Source organism: Empidonax traillii, unplaced genomic scaffold, assembly GCF_003031625.1.
Source record: "Empidonax traillii isolate 1590-97213 ecotype Southwest subspecies unplaced genomic scaffold, ASM303162v1 scaffold555:size490716, whole genome shotgun sequence".
In the NCBI taxonomy this organism is placed as follows: Eukaryota; Metazoa; Chordata; class Aves; order Passeriformes; family Tyrannidae; genus Empidonax; species Empidonax traillii.
In genome coordinates, this window is record NW_020955748.1 from 29477 (window position 1) to 54346 (window position 24870).

General features: G+C 54.6%; 1 protein-coding gene across 3 annotated transcripts in view; it reads left to right on the plus strand.

The window, feature by feature from the left end:
• Positions 1 to 5237: 5237 nt before the first annotated feature.
• LOC114064542 (ankyrin repeat and fibronectin type-III domain-containing protein 1-like) overlaps positions 5238 to 24870 on the plus strand; it is a 192935-nt gene continuing 173302 nt past the window's right edge. For 2 of the 3 annotated variants that reach the window (XM_027897708.1, XM_027897709.1), the window contains exon 1: positions 7014 to 7218. In XM_027897708.1, coding sequence (XP_027753509.1) covers positions 7100 to 7218 — 119 coding nt within the window. In that variant the 5' untranslated portion in view covers positions 7014 to 7099. Of the gene's footprint in view, positions 5368 to 7013; positions 7219 to 24870 lie in introns of those variants that run through there. The other variant, XM_027897710.1, reaches the window with a different exon arrangement.

Here is a 24870-nt window from a genome sequence, read left to right on the forward strand (position 1 = left end):
TGGCCCTGCACAGGAAAACCCTAAAATCCCACCACGTGCCTGAGATCATTGTCCAAAAGCTTCTTGAGCTCTGGCAGCCGTGGGTCTGTGACCACTGGGGATCAAATGAGTTTTGAGTGGATCTCCAGCAGTAGGTGACCATGTATGGGCATGTTAGGGCAGAAGCAGCAGCTCTTGCCCCTAAAACAGCCCTGCCAGCTCCAAAACTCCCCAAATTATTCTGTCTTTCTTTCTCTTTTTGCTCACTGTTGATGTTTTATACTTCCTCCAGTCCTTTTGAACTCAACAAACTATTTTTAGGAGGTATCAACCAATTTTCTCTCTCTTTTTTTTTTTTTTTTCCCCACTTAGCTAGCTCCTGTGACTCCTTCGGCTGCCTGTGCTGCTGGCTGCTTTTTCCTGCCCTTATCTCTTCCCTGCAAGCCTGAGCCAGGTTTTTGTGCAGCCATCAGGGAGCAGGCACCAGGGCTGGCGGTGCTTTGGGAGGTAATTGTCCCCGTGTGTGCTGTGATTTCACTGCACAGTGCCGCGTGCGGGGGAAACCTTTTGAAGTGGGATGAAATGGAGGAAATAACTTGGCAATTTCCATCGATCTGGGGGGTTAAAAAGGGAATTGGATTTCACATGCACATCCCACGCTGCTCCCAAAAGGGACAGATGCTGATGAGCTGCTGCAGGTGGGTGACCGGCTCAGCCCCGGTGTCTCTGTGGTGGTGGCTGTGGCTGCCTCTGTGGTGCCAAACAGACTGGATTGGGTGTTGGTTCCATCTCTGCCTTTTGGGTGCTTCTCTGGGAAGGTGAATTTTCACAGAACCCTAGGAGAGACCCACAAGGATCATCCATCCAACTCCTGGCCCTGCACAGACACCCCAACAATCCCACCCTGTCCCTCAGAGCGTTGTCCAAACCCTCCTGGAGCTCTGGCAGCCTTGGTGCTGTGCCCACTGCCCTGGGGAGCCTGTTCAGTGCCAACCACCCTCTGGGGGAAGAACCTTTCCCTGAGATCCACCCTGAGCCTGCTCTGACACAGCTCCAGCCATTCCCTGGGGGCTGTCCCTGCTCCCCCCAGAGCAGAGATTGGAGCTGCCCCTCCTCTGCCCCTTGTGAGGAAGCTGCAGACCCTGATGAGGTCTGACCTCAGTTTCCTTCAGCTGCCACTCCAGGTATGGCTTCCCCTTGAGACCCCAGACCATTTTTGTAGCTCAAGGCTCTCCCTGTGTAATTCTGTGCTGTTCCCAAGAGCTGTAACTTGGGCAGCACATCTGGATTTGCTGCTGGAATTAGAATAATTGTGCTAAATGAGTTGTAGTGCAGTGATACTCCAGCCAAATGAGTAAATTGATGCGGTTGGCTTATGGCAGGTACCGGCACAGCAATGTGTGTGTAATGCAATAGAGCTGCCAATTACAGCAAAGTGCCTGGTTAGGCTGAAATTATAGAGTCTCTCACATCCTCTGAGCTTTATTACAGCTGTAGCACTTCCTGGAGGGCCTCACAGCTCTGCCAGTAAGTGTGTGTCCTCCCAGGGCTGTGCTCTTTCCAGGAGTCTCAGGCTGTGTTTCTCCAAAGCTTTTGGGCACCACAAAGGACCTGTGATGGGTTGTGTCACTGTGGGCTCATGTTTGCACAGAGCACAGACACGTTTAAAGTCACGATGAAATGATCTGATGAATTTCTGGTGGAATTGTTAAGGTTGGAAAAGCCCTCCAGGATCATCGAGTCCAACTCTTACCCCAGCACTGCCAAGCCCACCACTAACCCTTGTCCCTTCACAGGGAAGAATTCTTTCCCAACATCCCATCTAACCCTGCCCTCTGGCAATGGGAAGCCATTCCCTGTTGTCCTGTCGATCCAGGCCTTTGTCCCCAGTCCCTCTCCAGCTCTCCTGGAGCCCCTTTAGGCCCTGGAAGGTCTCCCTGGAGCTTCTCTTCTCCACACGGAACCCCCCAGCTCTCCCAGCTTGTGCCCATAGCAGAGGGGCTTCAGCCCTTGGAGCATCTCCATGGCCTCCTCTGGATTCATTCCAGTATCTCTTGTGCATCTATTTCTCAAGTCAGTTCATACTTGCATTTAACGTGTTTCTTTGCGTGCACATGGTGATAATTGATTTTGAACATCCTGTGAAATAACGTGTTCCAATTTTATTTTTATAGCTATCCCACAACATTTGATGGCTCCCTGGTACGCTGGGTTAACTGGCAGAGAAAAATAGGGCCCCAGTCACTGTTATTTAAAACAGGGTGGAAGAAGTTTATTTCCTAAACCCTAAGAATTAGTGCTTAGAATTAAAAAAAAATGCTGATTGTCAAAATTCTTCATTATTGGCTCCACATGAGGTTTGACAGGGAGCTGTCTGACATCAGTGGCCAATTTTCAGCACTTTGGAAAAGTCCTACCCCAAACTCCTTTGAAGTCCTCATGGTGCTTCCCAGGTAACTTGGAGAAGGCTGATAGTAAGAGAAGGCTCATGAGAAATCCACCTGACCTGAGGGCACAGATGTTCTTGGGGGATTAGGAAGCTTCCTCTCACCCAGTTTTGGGGATCTCAGCAGGTATCTTTCTCTCTCATGAAGAAGGACTCTGAAAACAGCAGATGGGAACTGGGTTTTACCAGGACCCACACACTCCTTCCCCAGCTGTGAAATGCCCCCTTTGGCCGCAGGACATCCTGGGATGAGTTGGCAGCAGTGCCTTCTGCTCCAGGCTCTGGTCCTGATGAACTGCCCAGGCCCTGCCTCCTCCTTTGGCCACTGTGCTGCTTTTCTAGACTGTTCCGCTGTTGTCACTGCTTTAATGTCCCAACTGCTGTCTAGGACTGCACTTATGCATCCTGCTGGACTCTGTCCTCTGCGTTGCTGGAATTCCTCAGTGGCTGCTCTCCAGGTATCAGCCAGCCTGGGAAAGGGCCAGGTGGAAAGGGAGCCTAAACCAGCCAAGGTTTTGGTTGTAGACGGGGGTTGGCTGCTCCTGGTATGGCTTAACTGTCTCACCTGCTTCCCCCAAACACAGGAGGTCGGGTGCTGGTGAGCATCCTCTGTGCTGTGCCAGGTGAGGGATGAGCTGCTGGAAGCACAGCTGAAGGAGGAGCAGGATGGGCTCTGCCTTAGCTGCTGAGTGGCTCTTAGGGGTGCAGCTCCCCAGAAGAGCCAAGGCTGGAGAGTGGCTTTGTTTAACTGGTGCTGAGTGGTCTGGGTGTGGAGTGAAACTGGAGCCCTGGAGAAACAGAACTGGAGTCCTCTGGCACTGTAGGAGCAGATGGAGAAGCTGTCAGCTCCTTTTCCTCCTTCCCTGCTTCTGCCTATCCATGCTTAGGAAGTGTAATCAGAGTAAAAGCTGCTTGGGGAAGCCACAGAGATGTAACTAGGCCTGGTTTGCTCAGCCCAGGCTCAGGAGCACAGTGACTGGGGGCTGTGAAGATTCTCTGGGGATGGTGCAAGGGCCACCTTCCAGGGCTGACTGGCTTGTCCTGCCATGCTGACTGGGCACAGGACCTGGCAGAGATGCTTCCCAGTTCACACCTGGGGTGTCTGACTTGCTGTGAGGTATCTGTGATGATTTCAGCCTGGAAAATCATCGTGGTTGTTTGCAAGCTGGGCCTGGTGCCGGTTCCCACACCTGCGACGGTTTCACTGTGTTTGGAGGGGTTTGAAATGGAGAATGTTGGTCTCTAGGGCCTGAACCAGTGGATGTACAGGAATGTGTGAGATGGACCCAGACAACCAGGCTGTGTTTGGCTTGTGGGGGTATTTTCCTCCTCCCAGGTGCTGCAGCCAGAGGTGTGAGATGCCTGTGCCAGTGTCTCGGTGCTGTGTGCGGCCGTGCTCCTCATCCCATGGCTCACAGTCCCAGCACCCTACTGGTGCTGATTTGTGCTTTAATGCCTCCTCCACAGCTCCTCTAAAAAATCAGTTTATGTCTCCTGCAAATTAAGCTACTGTTTCACTTCTAAAGCCTTTCATTGCCCTGGTAAGTGGAAGTGGGAAGCTGTCGCATCGCTGAGTACGCGGCTGTGAACCCCGGCACAGCAGCTTGTTAATGTGAAATTAGAGAGGGCTCAGCAATATCTCAGCAGATTGCCTCTGCTGCTTGGTAAGAGGCACCGAGCTCCTCTGGGAGCCAGCTGGTGTGACAACACTGCCTGAAGGGCTGGCCAGCCATTCCTTGAGCAGGGAAGGACCTGAGGGCCCGGAGGGCTTGGGGAAAGGAAACATTCCTTCCCTTGCCCTAAACCACCTGAGGAAAAGCAGAGGCTAAAACTCAGAGGAGAGATGTGTGAGCTTGTGCTGTGTCTGCCCCAGTGCTGGTTGTGCTTCCAGCCAGATGGGTCCCAGTCAGCCTAGTCCAGGGGACTGGGATGCACTGGGGAGGCTCTGGGGCAGTAATCCCCTCTGGAGTATCACTTTCTGGGCACAGATGGGAGTGTTTATGGAGTTGTCTGAGCTTTCAGGCATTACCTTCAATCCCACCACCCCCAGTTTATCCAGATGTAGGATTTTATGAAGGCAGAGGTTCCTCCTGTTTGTTTTCCAAGTGCCATCATTGTTGGGCTGATGGATTAAGCTTTGCAGCCTTGCTGGAGGCCTGACTGCCTGCCAAGACCTGTGTCTCCTACCTATTGCAGAAATGTGGGGTGTCCCTGGCCAGAGCGTTGTCCCCCATGCAGCTGGAGTGCTTGGAATGCTGGCTTGCTCCTTGGATTTTGTATCCATCAGTCTGTCTAATCCTCCTGCTGCTTTTTCTACAGTCTTTCAAATCGCTCTTTTGTCCCCAAACAATTCTGCTTTGCAAGTGCCAGAGGAGGATCTCTGGGGCAGCATCCCTGCTCCTCTGCCCTCCCATCAGGTGGTGGGAGTAAAAGGAGAAGAGGGGGATTCAAATTAACTCCACTCATCCTCTCCACTCCTCCCGCTGCCCTATCCAGCCCCTCTCCTGTTGCCTTGGCATGGCTCAGGAGCAGATAACATCACCTGTGCCAGGTAACCCTGCCGTCCTCCCCCCAGGTGTGTGTGTACCTCAGCCCAGCCGCCTCCGGGAGGGCCGGTGTTGTGCCTTTTCCCATAGCAGGGAAGCAAGAGTTTGTCCCCTTATACCTGCCCTTCTCTGATCTCCCCCTCTGCTGCTTCCCGCTGCCTCCCGCCAGCCCCCTCCGCTCTCCCCCGGCTCCTCTGACCTGCTTTGACGTGTTGCATTTCACGGCACCCGGTAACGGGGAGCCGATGGGAGATAAGAGGGGTGACCGTGTTCCCAGCTCCCGCTGCGCCGCAGGGAGCCAGCCAGCGGATGCTGTGCCCTCTCCACAAACCCCGCGATTTTGGGAAGTGTCCCGGACCCCTCCCCGGCAGCGGTGGAGCCCAGCGGAGGGAGAAGGTGGGAGACGAGGGGGGTGGCTGTGCGGAGCAGCGCTTAAACAGCTTTAATTTGCCCAGCTGTGAGAGAGGAGCGAGGCTTAGCTCTGCCTTCCCCGTGTGTGACCGGCAGGGAGAACGTGCCGGGGGACCGTGGGGAGGTGCCGGCAGGGTCCCCCGTGGCCGTGGGGCCCCCCCCGGAGCATCACCAGCCCCCCCTTTGTGTGCGGGGCCGGGCGGGTTGGCTCCGTGTGCGGGGATGGATGGCAGTGCCCGCAGCGGGAGGCGAGCGGGGATGGTGCAAACAAATTACCCCCCCGAAAAGCGCGGGCGGGCACTGGCACAGGGACGGGGACGGTGGCTCTGCGGGTCAGAAGCAGCTGGCGGGGGTGGCCGTGGGGCTGTGGGGTTGTGCTCCGCGGGGCGCACCGGGCTGCTCAGGCATTTAATTCCGAGCGAGAAGCTGAACCGGAGCCTAGGGGAAAAGGAAGGAAAGGGGAGGAGGGAGGGAAGCGGGTCTGGGGAAGGGTTTTCGGCAGTGGGTGACCATCCCTCGTGGTGAGCAGGCTGCTTGCAGGGGATGGGTCTAAGCAGGGAGACAGCAATGGGTGGGGAGTTGTTTATTTTTTAACATGGCATCCACATCGGAGGGATAAAAGGACGTGCAGGTAGCTTGGGGCTCTGCCATCTGAGTTAGCACCAGTTTTCCTTGTTGCCTCTCTTGGCATGGCTGTGAGTCGCCGTCAGACACCCCTTCCCTGGATATGCTTCACTGACTTCATCTGGCTCTGCTCCGTGGGGCTGGAGCGAGATTTGGGTGGTTTTTTTTCTGAAGCCCTTGTTTTTCCTCCGCCCAGCTGGCGTCAGGCACTGAGGATGCAGAGACAAGTGCTCCTGACTCGGGGAGGGCTGGCAGGAGGATTTCCCTTCGGGTTCGCAGCATCCCCGTGTCTGCTGTCTGCTGTGGAAAGGCTTTGTGCTGGAGCGTGGGGAGCAGAGCCCGCAGGTGACCTCTAACTGGATCAACCTCGCTTGCTTTGAATGTCTGTCCCTCTCCTGGCACTCAGGTGTTTGGTGACAGGCTGGAAAATCATGGTAGGTAGGTGCTGCTGGAGGCTGAGGGTGCCTTCTGCTTTGGAAAACAGGGAGGGAGGAAACCCGCTGGACTCTGAATAGCCTCAGGAAGAGCAAACGGGGATCCTTCGCAGGAGGAGCAGTCAAGGATCCTCTCCACCTGGTTGCCACACGCAGTAAGAACAGACCCTTTGGAAATTCACCTGAACAGCCGATTTCTTGGGGTTTCTCGTTGCCTCCAATCAAACAGCATCCCCTCCCTCATCCGAGGGCCACCACAGCCACCTTGGGCCACTGCCCCAGAGGGCAGTGGGAGCTCACAGACCTGTGCCAGCACTCCCAAGGGATCCTTTCCAGCGGGCACTCTTCATTTTTCTGCTCAACCCAGCTCTGCAGCGTCGCGCTAAAATCGTGTGGAGCCGCCGGCCACTCTGAGCTGCCACCTGCGGCTGCTTCTGGGGGCCAGGACTTGGTACCCTCTGAATCCAAGGCATCGCTGTGGAGCAGCTGTGGACTGCCCAAGGAATTCCCGGCTGAACTGCTGCTGCCCTGTGCTGCGTTCCCGTGGCTCTGTCCCCATTGGTGTGGTGGGCTGAGGGGGCGCAGGGGGTGTAGCATGCGCGAGGGCGCGGGGGCACGCGGGCACACGGGCGGGCACGCACCCCGACACCGCAGGAGCCATGGCTTCGTTCGGGAAGCTGACGGAGTACTTCAGCCTGAGGAAGTCGAGGCCGGAGCTGCGCTCCAGGCGCTGGGGCCGGCGCAGTGGGAGCTGTTGCTGTAGTGTCGTGGAGTGCAGGTACGGCCGTGACCCGCCCGTGCCGGTGCGTGCCCGGGGGCTGCGCGGTGGGAGGTGCGAGCCTTGGTGCTTTGCTTCCCGTCTGACCTCTCCTGGGGTTGCGGAGGGGGCTGGGAGCAAGCCAAGGGCTCTGGAAGCATCACCCCTTCCTACCTGGGGCTCCCAAGCGGCTCATTGGTGCAGGATGTCTCCGGCAGACTCTGTGACCTGGCATCCCTGCCCAGGGCACGTCCCGGGTGTCGGTGTCCCATCTCAGGTGTCTGCTGGGTGACCACGTGCAGCTGTACCCCCCGCTCTGCCTGGTGCTCTCTTGTGTCGTGCTGCTGCGTCTCCACGTTAGAAGAGCGAGGTTATTGCACCAGAATCGCCCTTCTCTCCCTCTGCCCCGTGCAAAATCCTCAGCTGCACCTTCTCAGGTGAAGTTGAACCTGTGTGTATGAGGTGCTGCTGGAGCCTCCTGGCATATAGAAAGGGTGTGGAGGGTCTGGGTTGTGCTCAGGGACAGGATGCAGTGGGTTGGGAGGGCTCAGACAGACACATGGTTCACTGTCAGCTTGTTTGGGTTATGGATTGAGGAGGGGATCACACTGGGGATGGGGAGCAGTGGGCTGACTGGAAATCCCCTGGGATGGTGCTGCTGTTGGAGTGCTCAGGGCCATGGTGTGTGGGGGGTGCACACGTCCTTGTTTCGTGTGTAAATGCAGTTGCTGCAATTAAGAAAATTGCTCTGTGCCTGGGTGGCTTCTCCTTGGGTGTTACGAGCAGCCTGTAGGACTCAACTATCACTTGGTGCTGCTCTGGGCTTTTCCCTCTCCATGTGGGCTCAGCCTGAGCAGTGTGTGTCCCCAAACCCTCCAACTGACCTGCACACGGTGCTTCTGGAGGGGTGTGGGTCTCTGTAGAGACACATAGGGTGAAAAATAGCACCAAGGTATCCGTTCACCTCCTTCCCGGGTTGTTGAGTACCATGTTCTCTGGAAAGGCTATTAAAGTATCTAAAGATTAGAAAGAAGTTGGAGCCTCTCCTGCTGCTGTCTGTGCTGCTGCTGAGACAGTGGGACGTGCTGAGGCATTGCTGTCTCCCCTGTTCCCTCGGTGCTGAGGGAGAGTTGCCTCTTCCCCACTCGCTCGTTTCTCCGGAAACGCAGAAACATTCGGGGCTGAGCCAGGAGCTTTGTTCTGCTCCTTTTCACCTCTGTGGACAGAAACCCTGGTTTGAAATCCTGGTTTCTGTCCTGAGGTTTTCGCTGTGCTGGTGCAGAGCTGGTGTGAGGAAGGTGGGTTCTCTGGGGGCGGCCGAGCACGGCGAGTCCCTGGGGTTTGCTGGTGTGCAGCCGAGCGTGTGCCACATCTCCCGCCCGAGGGAGATGAGGAGGTGCTCCCAGGGCTCCACAGCCTGTCAATCCCCCATGCACAGGGTGCTACAGTCCTGAACCGTGGGTTTTGGGGAGAGTTGGGTGGTTTCCTCCATAGTGGGAGATGTCATGGTGCTTTCTGAGCTCTGGGACACGAGCTAAAAAGTGGCTTTGCTGGCGTGCAGCTCATGCCAAATTTTCCATGGGCATGTACTGGCTGTGGATGTGGGGCTCTGAGCAGCCTTCTAGTGGAAGGTCTCAGGCACGTGGTGTGACTCTCAAGGATGGTCCTGAGCAGGGCCAGGGGTTAGACTTGATGATCCTTGTGGGTCCCTTTCAACTCGGCTGATTCTGTGATTCTGCGTTCCTGCCTGTCAGAAGGCGGAACGAGATGGGCTTTTAGGTCCCCTCCAACCCAAACCATCTGTGTCTGAGCTCTCCCCTCATGCAGGAATGTGGCTCACTGTGCACCAGCCGTGACCATCTCGGAGCTCAGCCCCCAGCGGGGCTGGAGGATGAACCCCCCAGCCGGTGTTTCTCCCTGTTCCTGGGTGCTCTGGTGCAGCCAACCTCGAGCTGCAGCCTTGTTTGTCTCCTGGGCTGTGCAGGTGCTCCAGGGCAGTTCCTCCAGGCTGGATGTGAGTGTGTGGACAGTGTTCCTGGTGCCTCTGCCTCCCCCAGGGACAGGGTTCGAGTGCCCCCGTGGATACCAAGCCCATTCCCTTGGTTGCTCACGGTTGATTGTGGAAGTAAAACAAAGTGTTGATTGAAGTGTGGGATGCTTTGAAATCAGTGTCACTTTTCACCCCGGCTACTTGAGCTTCTGCTTGGTTTTCTGCCCCCCCCAAAATGTCTTTACATTGAGAAACCCCAGGAAATCTTCACGGCTGTGATCCAGAAGCCAACACAAGGCAGCTGCTGCCATGGCTGACCCTCTCCTTGCTCTAGATAGTGCTTTTTCCAGCTCTGTTGAGCAACTTTCTGCTTTTATTTCATTTCTTCGCTCCAATGTGGGCAAATTAGGCATGGAAATAAGATGCTCAGCTCTCATGTTTCCATGTGCACGGATGCACCAGAGATCCTGCACCCCAGGCTCGGCAGGGTGATGTCCAAGAGCCCTGCCCTGGCCTGGCTCGGGGCAGCCGGGCTCCCACTGCCCTCCCCAGAGCTGTGTGATCCCCTGGGACCCCAGGGAACAGACGTAGGCAGGTGCTCACTGGAGAGGATGCACTGACTGGAGTTATTAAATTCTAAATATAGTGGTCCCACGCATTCTCATAGGACCTAAGAGGAATCAGCAGGTGTGCAGTTATGGTTTTAAATAATCCTGCATTTTTAAACGACGCCTCCAGATAAAGCAGCGTGAGTGAGGTGGGGTAAGTCTGCTGGGCTGGAGAGTTTATGGGTAGAGGAGGAGCCCAGCAAGAGCATCACCTCATTCAGGTGCTTCTGGGCAGTCATGCTGCCTTCGGTGTTCCCTCCTGCACTTCACCACCCGTGGCCCAGAGCCGTGCTGGGATTTGTGTTGTCTCAGCTGGAGGCTCCTCCAGCCTGAGCCCTGCCCGCTGTGCCTGGCAGGAGGGCAGAAGCTCCACTCTGGAGCTGTGGCACAGCAGCCTGGTGTCTCAAATCAACAGCACACTTGGTCCCAGGGCTGGGAGGCCCCAGGGGTGACAGGGTGTGACGGCGTGTCCCCATCCTGGGACAGGGACTGGCAGTGTGAATAAACACCCCAGCCAAGCCAGGCCGAGCCCAGGAGAGCAGGTGATTTATTTGCAGCAACTTTTCTCCATCCGGCAGGAGCAGTGATGGATGAACCACAAAGTGCAGCTGACGGGCTCCAGAGCTTCGTGTGGGATGAGGGGCTGGAGCATGGCAGGGACAGGGGGGATTTCTCTGCAGGTGCCAGTGGGGGAACCACAGGGGGCTGGGGGAGGCTGCTGAGGTTTGGGGAGGTTGCTCTTGGTGTTACCTCACTGTGCCAGCCTCAAGGTGCTCATACCCAGCTGTGTGTTGGTAGGAAGGGCAGGGAGGATCTGCTCTGGCACAGAGGAGAAATGAAAGGAAAAGGCAGGTTATATGAAATAGCTCTTCTCTTAGTGAGTTATTTATAAACTGAAAGGTCTGGACAATTGATTTTGGGTTCCTGCAGCTTTTGAAAGTGGATCAGAACATCATGGAAAGCTGTTGTGCTGTACTTGAGCTGAGAGAACAGCCCTGCTCTGCTCTGAGTGTGCCAGGGATGCTCCAGGGCAAGCTGAAATTTTTGGGAGCGGGCTGGCACTTTCCCTGGTTGCTGTTTTCAGGGAGCTGGGCTGGCAGAGCCCTGGGCTGGGATCCTGGGTGCCTGCAGTGATTCTGGGAGGATGGGGGTCTGCTGTCATCTGACAGAGTTCATGGGTTTGGGAGAATTTCTCAAGGACACCCATGGAATTGGTCTCAACCTGGATGCAGTGGGGCAAGCAGAACTCCCTGAGAACACCAGTCCTATCACCCAAGTGGTGACCTGCAACACTAACCAATTAATTAAAAAAAAACACAAACCAATTAAAAATCATTAGAAAATCATAAGTCTTGTCCAGGTGTGGCTTTTGAGAAGCATTTTCTCCTCTAGGCAGGAACTCAGGGACTAATTTGGTGGCTTCCTCTGTTGGCCCAGGACTGTTCTGGGATAGATCCACTCACCTGGCTTCAGGATGTCAATGCCTGTTCCCTCTTTTGAGACCTGCCACCTCTCCCCTCCTCTGTGCTCCCCAGAGCCCCTCTGAGTCCCCACAGACCCACAGAGGGGCTTTGATGTGCTCCCCTTGGGATCACTGCCTCGTTAGGGAAAAGGAGATCTTTGGGATAGAGGAAGAGGAGGAAGAGACTTGGACCTGAATTTGGATCCTGCATCCTCCTGGGGGAGACCTTCAGCCTTGGAGGCAGCAGAACTGATGAGCCCTGAAAACCTGGGGGGTAAAGATTCTGTGTCCTCAGTGGGCTCCAGGGGAGGAGCTTTTCCCTGGCTTGGGGTGAGCTTGGTGAAACCCATGGAAGCTCAGTTTGGGAAACAAAAGATGAGAGGGGGTTGGCTCATGCTGAGCAGGGAACAGGCAGGCGAGGTGGAACCTTTAGGGTTTCACTGCCTTTTTTTCTCAGCACCCAAGTTGGAAGTTGGTGTTAATTAACAATGAATTAAATTATGTAAGAATTAGATTAGATAAATTTTTTAACTTGCCTGGCCGGTTTTTGCCCATGCCATTTGATAATCTCCAGCTGAAGGAACCCAGCTGGGTCCAGGTGTCCCTGGTGCTGTCAGGGTCAGAGTCTCTCCCAGGGAGCTGCTCTATATAGTGGGGAGCTGTTGCCTCCCCTCCCTTGGGGATGTTTTCCACACTGATATCCTGATCCATGTTCCTTGCTGTGTAGTTTGATGGGCTTTGGGGTGGAGAGGGGTAGTGGGGAATGTTTCCCTGGCAGGATTGTGCTTAGCTGTCTTGGGATGCTTAAAAAAATATCTCCTCAGCTCTGGCAGCATGTCTGGGTTCAAGCACACGGTCGTGATGGGGGAGAGAGGAACTGGCAAGTTTTGGGGCTGGAAAAGTGCACTGAAGGAACAGTTCTGTGTGAGCTGCACACAGCACGAGGCAGGCAAAGGTGGCAGGTAGAGATGCTCAAAGGGGCTTCTCTGAGGGTCTCACCTACGTGGCTGAGAATTTGCCTGACTTCTCCCACTTGGTTTTTGGCACATTTTGAACAAAACCTTTCTGCTCCCAAATGACACCTCCGTATGGAAAGATACCTGCATTTTGAGGGAGAGAACAAGGAAGGAACTTGGGAGTGTTTTGGGTTAAGTGAGAAGTTTCCACCTGAAATGAGTCAATAAGGTGTTTGCAGCACTTGTATTCCAAACTGCCTGCTGAGGTGCCAGCAGGAAAACCTGTGTGGGTGCATGGACTCACATTTTTTGCTGTAACAGATCATTGTAACCTGTTAAAAAAATCGATGTCCATCACTACTGCATAGAAGTGGTCTGTGCTGGTGCTGGAAATAGATCCTAAATCCAGTGCTGGTGACTCAGTCCATGGGCTGCCTCACAGAGGTGCTGAGCACCCATTAATCCTGTTAACTGGAACAGGCAGTGAACACTCAGCACTTGCACAACTGGGCTGGGCAAGAACCTGAGAAAGAGCTTTAGGAGCTGAAATCTTCAGCCTCGTTCAGCTGGAGAGACTCGGGGTCGGGAGCACCGTGCTGGGTCCTTTGGGGGGATGAGGGGCCTTGGGGTACACAGCTGGGTGGGAGTGTCCTCAGGGGCAGCTCCTGTGCTCCTGGGTGAGGCTTGTTAGAAATGATGCTCCAAAGTCAGGAGCCCCTCTGCTCTGGAGCCGGGCTGGGAGAGCTGGGGGTGTCCAACCTGGAGAAGAGAAGGCTCCAGGGAGACCTGAGAGCCCCTGCCAGTGCCTAAAGGGGGGGTTATAAAAAGAAGGAAAATGAATTTTTACACAGGCAGACAGTGACAGGATGAGGGAGAATGGTTTTAAACTAAAAGAGGGGAGATTTAGATTAGATGGGAAGAAATCCTTCCCTGTGAGGGTGGGCAGGCCCTGGCACAGGTTGCTCAGAGAAGCTGTGGCTGCCCCATCCCTGGGAGTGTCCAAGACCAGGTTGGACGGGGCTTGGGGCAACCTGGACTGGTGGAAGGTGTCCCTGCCCTTGGCAGGGGGTGGAAGAAGATGATCTTTAGGGTCCCTTACAACCCAAACCATTCCTGACTCTGTGCTCTGTCCCACCTGCCCTGGTGTCCCAGCACTGGGTGGTTGTGCCCGTTGGGGTCACTGGTGACTTTCAACTGTTGAATTTCACAGCTGCCCCCTTCACCCTCTGAGCCAGTGGTCCATGATGAGCTGCAGGACCAAGCCCTCCTCCCCTCTGCTCTGTGCCAGCCTTTCCCCAGGCTGTGTGTGCCATGTCCCCGGTGTCTCACAGCCATGACAAGCTGTCAGACGTGAGTGGTTCTGTTTCGTGAGCAGAGTGGCAGTGCCACGGGAGGAAATGACATTTAGCTTTGTTTCTTCATTGAGCTGCCTGGGTTCTGTATATTAAACCTAAAGAGGCTTTTTAGCTTTGTTCTCCCCCGTTGTTTGCAGCACCAGGGCTGGAAAGTGTCAGGAAGGGGCTTGGGGAGCAGCAGGGAGAAGAAATCCATCTCTCCATCAAACCTGTTCTTGCAGGTGGCCTCTCCACCAAACCATGATTCATCCTGGTTCTCTGTGGAGGTTTCTGTGCACTGGGGACACCTGGGTGCATTCCCAGTTCCAGCACCCAGTGACCTGCTGGTGTCAGCTCTGCAGAGCTCCTGGCAGTGCAGTGGGATGCCCTCGGGGCAGGGGGAAGCGATGTGGACAGAGCCAGGTGTGCTCTGGGCCCCTTGATGTTCCTCAGAAACCTTCTCCCATGGCTGTATGTTTTAATATCTGTCCCATGAAAGTGCATGCATTTCTGGGGCTTGGAGCTGGCTGGGAAAACTTTCTGGATCTGACAGACTGGAAAAGCACATCCGAGCTCTCCGTGTCGCTCTATGGGGTAAGGTTGCATCTAAAGCCCAGAGATGTGGTTGGTGCCCAGTGTTGTCCCCTTCTGCCTGGCTTTGGCCTCTTTTGAAGGTCAGTTTTTGGGCTGGGAGGTGAGGTTGGGGGCTGCCTAATTTCCACACAAGCTGCAGGAAATCTTTGCCTGGATCAGGCAGAAAAAGATGAACGGTCATCCTTTGTTTCTGAATGGTACTTGGATGGGGTAGTGGGAGGAAGGGTAAATGATACTGGCATTAAGGGGAATTACATACGTGGTGGGACTGCAGGAGACGTCTCCTCCAGCAGAAAGCCTTGGCCTGTGAGTCACAGTTGCTCAAAAGACTGTTTGATTCCTGATTCCCCCACTGTTTGGGCTCTGAGTCACAGCTGGGTGGGGGCGCAGGTAGGAAACAGAAGCACCAGCAACCACCAGCAGCAGGATTTGCACACGGAGAGGGGGAAGGAAGTGACTCCAGACAGTGGATGGGAATGTTAACAGCTTCTAATAAAAGTGGTGGCTGGCAAGGGGAAGCTTTTTGAGTGGGGGTTGTCCCTGTGTGCCCTTCTCTGCCTGCTCCTGCCTGTGCAGGGCATTCCCGGGCGTGTGGGGGCATTGGGCAACCTCTGGCGTGTGTGGGGACACTGGGCAGCCCCCGGGGTGGTGGGGACACTGGGTGGTCCCTGGAATGTTCAGGCACACTGGGCAGTCCCATGTGTGGGGCTGAGCTTGCTCAGCAGGGCTGGGGAGGAAGGGGAGAGGGGCTGCAGTGACAAAAGGGACTCTCTCTAGACCCAGGGAGAGACATCTCAAAGAGGAAAGAAAAAAAGGACACTGCTATTGGGAATATTTCAAATGGAAAAACTAGAATACTTCATTTAATAATTAAAAAGGTTTTTTTCCACAAAAATTCTGTGTTTTCTCCTCTGGGAATACTTGGCAATTATACAAATTAATGCAAAATATTTTTAGTTTGCATTTTTTTGATGGGAGAGAAAGCAGGAGGGAATAAGCAGCTCCTTCTGGCTCACTGGTTATAACAGGCACTTTGGTGTGGGGGGAGCAGAGCAGAGCCCCAACCCTCATCTCCCACCTGAGGCAGCCCCTGGTGTGGGTACAGCTGCCTGGAGCATCCATGTGCTCCCACAGATGTTTGGAAACCACTGGAACTGGTATTTGTGCCTGTTGGCTGCTCCTGGCCCTGCTGCCTGCCCTGTGTGCAGAATTTGTGTGGCTGTCTCTGTTACATCTGTTTTTTGGCTGCAAATCCATGTTTGTGGAAAAGCTGGGAAGCTTCACTGCATTTTTATGTTGCTTTAAAGAACAAATAGATAAAATTTCTCACAGAATCACAGCCTAATTTGGGTTGGAAGGGAATTTAGATCTCATCTCGTTCCACCCCCTGCCATGGGCAGGGACACCTCCTGCTATCCCAGGTTGTTCCAAGCCCCATCCAACCTGGCCTTGGACACTTCCAGGGATGTGGCAGCCACAACCGCTTCACTAGGAGAGTGGGATCTTATTCCAGCTGAGCATTTCAGGGGTTGTTTTTCCTCCAGCAGGGCTGTGCTTCCCCTGTCAGAACCTGTCCCTGCCGTCCTCTGAGGGAGCTGAGCTGAGGCTGCTCACAGAAGTGGCCGAGTCCCCATCCCTGGAGTGTTCAAATGATGTGTGGATGCAGCCCCTGAGGACGTGGTTTAGTGGTGAACACAGTGGTGGTGCTGGTTGATGGTTGGGTTGGATGATCTTCTTCAGCCTTGCTGATGCTGTGACTTTGCAGACAGCCCGGCGGCTGAAGCTGTGCCCGGCCTCTGGCTCGGAAATGAAACGTTTTTGGGCTTTTCTCCCTTGCATCCCATGGCTGGACCTCCAGCCCTGGGGATTGGTTCCTTGCCCTCAGTGCAGAAGTTCAGTGAGGGGTTGGCTGGGACCAGACCTGAGCCTGCCCTCAAGGAAACCTGTCCCCAAGGGCTCCTACCTGGCCCTTGTGGGTGCCTTGGGCAGGGCTGGACTTCCTCTGTGCTGTTTTGTGCCTGTTTGCTCCTGTTCTTTCCCTCACAAGACAGATAAAATCCATTCACCCGGCTATGAGCAGCTGTTGGAGGGGTCCTTGCTGGAGCTCAGCTCCCAGCTCCTCACAGCTCCCTGCACTGAAAGCCATTTTTTTAAGGTATTTTACTGTGTTGTGTTGGGAGCACAAAAATGTGTCTTATTCTGAATGGGCTTGTCCCTCTGACCCTGGTGGTGACCTCCCTGTTGAGCTTCAAAGGAAAAGGAAAATCAGCCCGAGGTTCTGGATGAAAGGTGGTGCCCAGGAGGGTTAAAAACAACAACATGGCTATGATTATAAATCTGTTTTTTGACCAAAACATATGAAATAATTATTTCTGCCAGGGGTTAGTAGTCAGAGACGGATCAGCTCTGCCACTGTTTGCCTCCAGTGCTGGAAAACTTGGTCACGCTGCAGAAATTATAGGATTTAAAGCAAACTGAGCTGCTCTGACAGCTGTCTGGAGCGTCTTTCTGTGCTGGAGCACGTCGAGCTCAGGCCTGAAGCCTCTGCCCCGTGGTTGTCAGGAGCAGCAGTGTCCTTTCCAAGATGATCTCAGCGGTTTTTTGTCTCCTCTGTCGTGTGACTCGGATTTTGAAACACCAGGGGAGACCAGCCCCGTGTCATGGGACTGGGAACGGGACCAGGAGCTGGGGGGCAGCAGTGCAGGAGCGTCACTGCTCTGCTGCTGGAGGAGGCTGCAGTGCTGGACCCCCTCACATCCTCCCTGAAAGGTGTTTGCAAGTATGCAGGAGGCAGGTTTGTGTTAATCCTGTACATTAGCCAGCCTTTTAAATTGGAGCCTGGATGTTTGTCATCCATGTTACTTGTGCTTCATTGGCTTTTGTCCCCAAAATTTCTCCAGGCTGACAGGAGTGCAAAAAGCCCAGAAAAGAAAAACCAGGAGCCAGGGCACAAAGTCTGTGGTTGTATCTCGTGAGCGTGGGGAGAGGGAGGTGTGTGCTGTGCCCCAGCCTTGGCAGCTCACAGAACCCCTTCTCCTCTCTGCTTTCCCTCCCTTTGCCTCCCATCAGTGTATGGATACCGGCAGTGTGGCACTGGGCACTCTGCCATTTGCAGCAAGGAGCTGTGTTCCTGCACTGTCTGCTCTGGGCCACTGTCTCTGCTCTGATTTAGTGTCCATTGTGCAGTGGCTGCGTCCTGACCATGTCCCAGCCACGCTTTGCTGTCCCTCTCCTGCCCCAGGGCTGGCCACATTTCCAAGTCACTGGTGTGTCCCTGGGGGTTGAATCCTGCTCGTGAGCTGACTCTCAGTGTGCAAGACCTTTGGCTTGTGAGCCTCTTTATGCCTCTCAAACACCCTCCTTCTTAGGCAGGGAGCGCAGCCTCAGCGCTCTTCCTTCTGCAGAGCGTGTTGTGTTCCCTGCAGAGCACCCTGGATGCCTTTGGCCATCCCCTCTGCATCACCTGGATGGCAGAGCCTGCCTAGGAGCACATGGACCCTGGGACATTCACCACAGTGTCCCTGAGGATGCAGGTCACGCTCTGGAGCTGCCGGGAGGGAGGATGCTCGTCTGCTCCGCCGCGCCGGGACTCGCGTGTTCACCTTGGTCTGCCCTCCTTCCCCATTTATCAGAGGGAGCTCTGTGAGCAGGATAAATGCTCGGCTCCATGGATATTCCTGCTTCTTTCCCTGCCCTGGGGACTTTCTGCTTTTGGACTTTTTGTTGTGGAGGTGCAGGTCCAGCTGGGCTGGGCTCTGCCAGAGCCCTCCCCGAGAGCCCGGTCCCTGCTTCGCTCGTGTGAACGGTGTGTGATCAGTGCAGCAGATGGGCAGGGGGTGCACAGGGCTCCTCTCCCCTGTGGGATGGGGAAGGGATGGTCTGGTGGTACCACAGGGACAGAGCATGACAGAGAGGGCAGGGTTACCGCCAGTGAGAGACCCCTGGAGCGCTCCTGGGCTGGGGAGTGGGCAGAGCTCCCTGCTGGCTGGGGGTGTGGTTCACTGCCTGCAACAGAGCTGGAAAAATAGGTTCTTTTAACAAAGAAAGCAACATACCTCGAATGAAGGAACAGCAGTGTCTGGCCCCAGCATATTTCCTTATCCCTCTTTAACAGCTGGATTTCAGTGACTGGTGAAGCGGAGGCGTCGCTGTAAAACAAGCCACGGTGCCTGGTCTGGGCCTGCTGATGGGAAACGTTTGTTCTCTTCATCCCTGGGGATGGCTCTGCCTCTTGCCCAGCTTGGAATTGGGATGGTGTCAGTGGTGCTGGGGGTGAGCAGCAGTAGCAGGTCTTTCTTTACCTGGTGGGTGAGAGGCTCTTCAGGGCAGCTTCTGCCACAAGAATGACTCTTGGCCTTTTCCTGGGAAATTTGGAACTTGTGCCCAGCCCAGCAGGGTGGCACTGGGAGCAGGGCTGGGCCTCGGGGCACAGCAGCTTGTAGGAGTCAGTGGTGCTGAATCCTCTTCCAAGTAGCTCTGGAACATTTTGCTGAGGCTGCCCTCAGCACGTGGGGTGTGTGACCTCCTCCCCTGCGCCTCCCCCAGCCCCTGGAGCCTGGCTCATCCCTCTGAGTCAAAGTACATTTGCAGAGACAGGAGCAATTATTCCCTGGATGCCGGTAGTGTTTTGTTCAGCGCTCCGGCTGGAGAGATGCTCTGCAAGCCAGAGAGGTGGCAGGAGAAGAAGCTTTTGCAAACCAGCTGGTGAAAATCATGGTATTTACCAGCTCACAGCTGAGCCTGGGAAGGTATTTTTATAGCTTCACATGGCTGTTTTTTTTTTTTTTTTCTTCTTTTCTGAACTTGCATGCTGAATGCTGTTTTGGGTTTTGTTTTGCTTTGAAACTGTCTCCCAGCCAGATGAAAGATGCTCTGTTTCAGCTCTCGTCCTCCGCTCCTCACACATACACCGGGCAGCCAGAAGGGAAGGTTTTCTTGTTTGGGTGGTTTTTGAATGCAAGGAGAGATGTCTCAGTGATTTTCCTTGGATTTGCAGTCCATGGGGTCAGTCCACAGGAAACAGTGCCAGTGACTCACGGGTTTGCTCACAGCTGATAAGGTTTGAAGAGCAATATCAGAGGGTGATTTGGACAGGTAAGGATGCCCTCTGAAGGCTCTTCCAAAATCCTTGGCCTTTGGTTTCCAAGGCTACTCTGTGTCTTACCCAGTTGATCTCTTCCTCTCAGACTCATTCTCTGGGCTTCCCCACTGCTGTGTGACCCCCTTAAAATTAACTCCCTGCCCTCCATGGGGTCTTGCCACTGCTTTGGGTGCTGGACCCTACTGGACCCCATCCCAAAGGCACTGTCACTGCTGCCTTGTGCTTCTGTCCAAGGGAAGCTTCTGAGGCACCTTCAGCCTCCTCTGCTTCCCTTCTCCTGCTGCTGCTGCTGCCTTTTGCTGCGGACCCTTCTGCAGCAACCATCTGCAGGGAGATGCTGGCAGGTCTGATGGGGATGGAGGAGCTCCCAGCTCAAATCTCTGCTAACCCCACAGCTCACAGCCCCCCCGAGGCAGAGCTCTCACTGATGAGCACCGTGCACTCCTGGGCTGCCAGAGGCTCAGCTGTGCCTTGCTCTGGGCTCTGGGAGCTGGGCTGGCCTGGCCCCAGCCCAGCCTGGTGGGGTGTCCAGGCTGCTCCCTGTGGGAGCAGGTTCTGCCTCTCCCCTGGGCATGGAAAGTGGGGGGATGTACCCTGGAGTTGGCAGTGCAAGATGAACCCCCTGCCATGGAGCTGAGCACTGCAGGGAAACCTCGTGGAATCACAGCATGGTTTGGGTGGGAAGGTGTGATGACCCACCTTGAAGGGGATCCTTCCCACAAAAGGTGGGTTGTCACAAAAGGGACCTTAAAGCCCATCTCATTCCAACCCCCCTGCCATGGGCAGGGACACCTTCCACTGTCTCAGGTAAATCCAAGCCCTGTCCAGCCTGGCCTTGGACACTTCCAGGGATGGGGCAGCCACAGCTTCTCTGGGCAACCTGTGCCAGGGCCTGCCCACCCTCACAGGGAAGAATTCCTTCCCAATATCCCATCTAACCCTCCCCTCTGGCAGTGGGAAGCCATTCCCTGTGTCCTGTCCCTCCATGCCTTGTCCCCAGTCCCTCTCCAGCTCTCCTGGAGCCCCTTTAGGCCCTGCAAGGGGCTCTCAGGTCTCCCTGGAGCCTTCTCTTCTCCAGGTGAACCCTCCTAGCCTGGCTCCAGAGCAGAGGGGCTCCAGCACTTGGAGCACCTTCCTGGTCTCCTCTCCTCTGGACTTGCTCCAGCAGCTCCACATTTGTCTCTTGCTGAGGACCCCAGACCTGGATGCAGAACTCCTCCTACCCTGGCCCTTTAGCATCCTTGTTAGCCCTTCAGGACTGTGAGCACTTTGGGACCTGTGTTCTCCCTGTCACCTTACCCCCATCAGGGTCTCCACAGGCTGTTTCAGGGAGTGGATGTGGGTGTTGTGTTCATTTTTCTTCCATCTTGCAGCCATTTGTTTTAGTAAGAGGCTGTACAGGAGGTCCTCACCTTGTTCCCCCTTCTTCCAGAGGGGGCTGTGGTGGGTAATGGCTCCTCCTGGCTTGTAGCATCTCCCATTTCTCTGAATCCAGCTGGAACCCTTGCTGAGTTTTTAAGGTCAGGTTGCTAAGTTACACCTGCTTGGAGGAGCGGGTTGAGCAGCTGTCAGAGGCAGGAGAAGATCTGGGAGCAGTGTCCCTCTGCAGTAACCAGGCTCTCTGACCCCTCTCCTGCCATCCTCCCTCAGCCTGGGCTCATGTCCATACCCCATTCAGCTGTTCCACCCCAAACCTTCAGCTTTATCAGCTTCCTGCACTCAGCAGATTTAGTGAACTGAGGGTGTAGAGGAGCCATCCTGTGGGATGCCATGTGGGGCTGCAGGAGGAGGAGCAACACTGTGACTTCTCTGTCCATATGTTTTTTTTAATTCTTATTTGCCACTGGGGGCTGTGAGATCTTCGGGACATGGAAGGCTGGGGGGAGCTGGATTTGGGCAGTGGGTGCTTGGGTTTGTCTAAAGATGCTGGGACTGGATGCTGTGGCAGAGTGAGGGCTTCCCTCTTCCCAAAAATCAGACATCTCTGGAGGGTCACCATCCTTGGGCATTTCCAGGAGATGTGCAGGAGGTTTTCTTGCTCAATTCCCAGGAAAATCACGTAAATTGGGCAGGCTAATTGGGGTCCTTTTTGGATTGTGAGAATGGTGGATTTAGGGTTCTTTTCCCCTTCCTGCTGCTTTTCCCCTCTGTTATGCTGCTGGATTTCTTCTGGGGCTGTGTTGTGACTCCTCCATCCTTCCCAGGCAAGCTGCAGACTGCATGGATTGGGCTGGGAAGTGCCCTCCAGAGAGCAGCTTCTCCCACACAGAAACAAGCTGGGAGTGTGTGCAGTTTGCTTCCAGCTTGCAGGAGAGATGCAGGATCTGGTTTTCCCTGTCTTAATTGCATTAACCTTTTCTCTATCCTTGCCTTTATCTCAGCCCTTCCCCTCTCTTTTCCTGGGGCTGGAGAAGCCACCCAGTGAGGACAGGGAAGGCACTGGAAGCAGGGAAGTCACTGGACACACCACAGCTCTGGAGATGTGTTCTGTTTTCTTTCCACCTTTTTTATTTTTGGCCCAGTGGCTCTTTGTGGCAGCCTGTGTGCTTTCAGCAGAGCCTGGGGAAGCAGTGCTTGCTGCCTAGTCAGGGATAAGGAGATCTTTAGGATGGGGGAAGAGGAAGGTGAGATTTGTGGCTGGGTTTGGATCCTGCCTCCTCCTCCTGGGGAGACCTGCAACCTTGGAGACAGCAGAGCTGATGAGCCCTGAAAACTTGGGGGGTAAAGATCCTCAGGGGACTCCAGGAGAGGAGCTTCTCCCTGGCTTGAGGGGACCTGTGGCTGTCCCCAGGGCTGGTGACAGGGGCCTGGCCCTGGTGATGGTCCCCCATTTCCCCCTCTGGCTGTAGACTGGGAAGTGATGGAGCTGTCACTGGGCTGCTGCCTGAGCTCTCACACGCAGACAGAAGGATTTTTCCACCCTTGTCATGACTTGATTATGTGCTCTCCTCCCTACCCAAATGCTGAACAGCAGCTAAATATAGGCTGCAGCAGTGTTGATTATGGCTCTTCTAATCGAGCTTTACACTCCAACAGGGATCTCTCCTAATGGGATGTGGCATCCTTGAGAGCACCCAGCTGGGGAGCCTGCTTGGGAAGCAGATGTAGACACAATGTGACTTCCCAGTGGGATCAGGTCCTGCTGACAGTTACTGCTGGAGCTGTGCACAGAGTCCAGGTTTTGGATGGGATAGGGTTAATTTTCTTCCCAGAAGCTGGTCCAGGGCTGTGATTGGGATCCAGGATGAGAACAGTGTTGGTGACACACTGATGGTCTGGTTGTTGCTGGGAGGTGCTCACTCTAAGTCAAGGATTTTCCATTTCCCATGCTCTGCCAGCGAGGAGGCGACAAGAACTGGGAGGGATCATGGCCAGGACAGCTGATCCAAACTGGCCAGAGGGATATTCCAGACCATGGAATGTCATGCCCAGTATAGAAACTGGGGAGGTTGGCTGGGCTTTTTGGGTGGTGAGGGGCTGTGCTGTCATCGCTTATCTCTCTGGGATTTTAATCCTCTCACTCTTTTCTTATCTCCATTTTCATTACAGTTACTCTTATAGTAATTAAATTTTACTGTATTTCAATTATTAAACTGTTCTTTTCTCAAGCCATGGGTTTTACCTTTTTTCTGATCCTCCTCCCCACCCCACTGGGGAGGTCAGGATGAGCGAGGGGCTGTGTGGAACGGGGGCTCAGTCACAGCACACAGGGTGGTAGATTCACAAAGCCCGAGTGTGTTTGGGAATTCGAGTTCAGATTTCAGATCTAAGCAGCTTTCTGGTTGTTTTGCTTTTCCTGATAAAATAAATCACTGCCTGCAGATATACAACTTAAAATCGCTCCTCTAACAGAGTGAATTCTTCTGTTTTCCCCACTGTGTGACTCGTGTGAGTGGCCCTGTGGGCACAAAAGGATGGAGCACTAAAATGTTCATGAGGTTCTGCAGGTGATGGAGCTGTACACAGGTATCCTGGGATTTGCATGCAAGAAAAAAGGAATGTTTTGAACTCGTTTATGCAGCACAGCGACGTGTTAAGCTCCATCCCCGTTGCCTTGTGCCAGTGAAATGTGTTACAATGAGAGGTACAAATGTTCTGCTGGAATAGAAACAGCTCAGGATGCTAATTCTGGCTTTGCATCTCCTGGTGCAGCTCGTTTCCATGCTGATCCCAGGGAAGTGTGGGGTTTGGGGTGGGCAGGATGGTGCTGAGCACCCGGCACTGCTGTGGCAGTGCCTCTCCAGGACTGGGGCAGTGCTGTCCCCGTCCCATTCCCTGAGCAGCTTCACCTGGCAATTAAGAGAGAATGTGATTAACAGAATTCTGATCCTGAGGCTGAAATGTGCTCCCCATCCCTGCTCAGGAGAGGCTGACAGTGGGTGCTGTGGCTGACGGTGGCTCCTGCCCTCAGAGGTGTCACTACTCACCTCTGGGTGACATCACACACCAACACTCGTGGGAGCTGCTGCCAGTCTGTAACAGGAGTGAAAAACAACACAGTGACAGGGGAGCACTGAGGGTCGGGAGCTCTGGCACCACTGACTGTGCCTGTCTGACCTGCAGGACCAGAGAGTGAATTAGGATGAAATTTCGTGCTGGAACACGCAGGGAGAGAGAGGGGCTGTCCTGCAGTCTGCACTGGGAGCTCAGCTCTGCATGATCACAAGGCTAGAGCCAGGCTGGGACAGCTGGGGGGGTTCACCTGGAGAAGAGAAGGCTCCAGGGAGACCTGAGAGCCCCTGCCAGGGCCTAAAGGGGCTCCAGGAGAGCTGGAGAGGGACTGGGGACAAGGATGGAGGGACAGGACACAGGGAATGGCTTCCCACTGCCAGAGGGCAGGGTTAGATGGGATATTGGAAAGGAATTGTTGGCTGTGAGGGTGTCAGGCCCTGGCACAGGTTGCCCAGAGAAGCTGTGGCTGCCCCTGGATTCCTGGAAGTGTCCAAGGCCAGGTTGGACAGGGCTTGGAGCAACCTGGGCTGGTGGAAGATGCCCCTGCCCGTGGCAAGGGGTGGAACTGGATGAGCTTTAAGGTCTCTCCCACTCCAAACCATCCTGGGAGTCTGTAATGCTCCAAGGCAGGTGGAGGATGCTGTATCTAAGATAGAGGGAGGGCAGTGAGCGGTGTGGAAACATCCATGGGGAATGAAAGCTCATTTTGTGAGAGGAGACTGAAAGAACTTGCCTTAATCAGCCTTGAAAAATGCAGGCGGAAAGGGGCTGGGACTTCATTACAATGGAAATTAATCATGGGAGCAAACACCAGAGAGGGGGGATAATTATTTAAGCTAAAGGTTAATATTGGCACAAGAACAAATGAGCATAAACCATCAAAGAATTGAATTTGGGATGGAAATTTGAAGGATCTGCACTGTTCAGCGTGAGATTTGCCCATGGCAGGGGGTTGGAACTGAGATGATCTCTGAGGCCCCTTCCAACCCAAATCATTCTATGGTTCTGTGATTTGGGAACAGCCCCCTTGGGGTGTGCTGGGGGGCTCATTTGGGCTCAGCTGTGGGTTCTGTGACAGCAGAGGACAGGGGACAGCCTTGGGGTGACCCCAGCCTGTACCCTCAGCACAGGGCAATCCTCACACACCTCCTCACCCCATGGCAGTTCTGGGCTCTG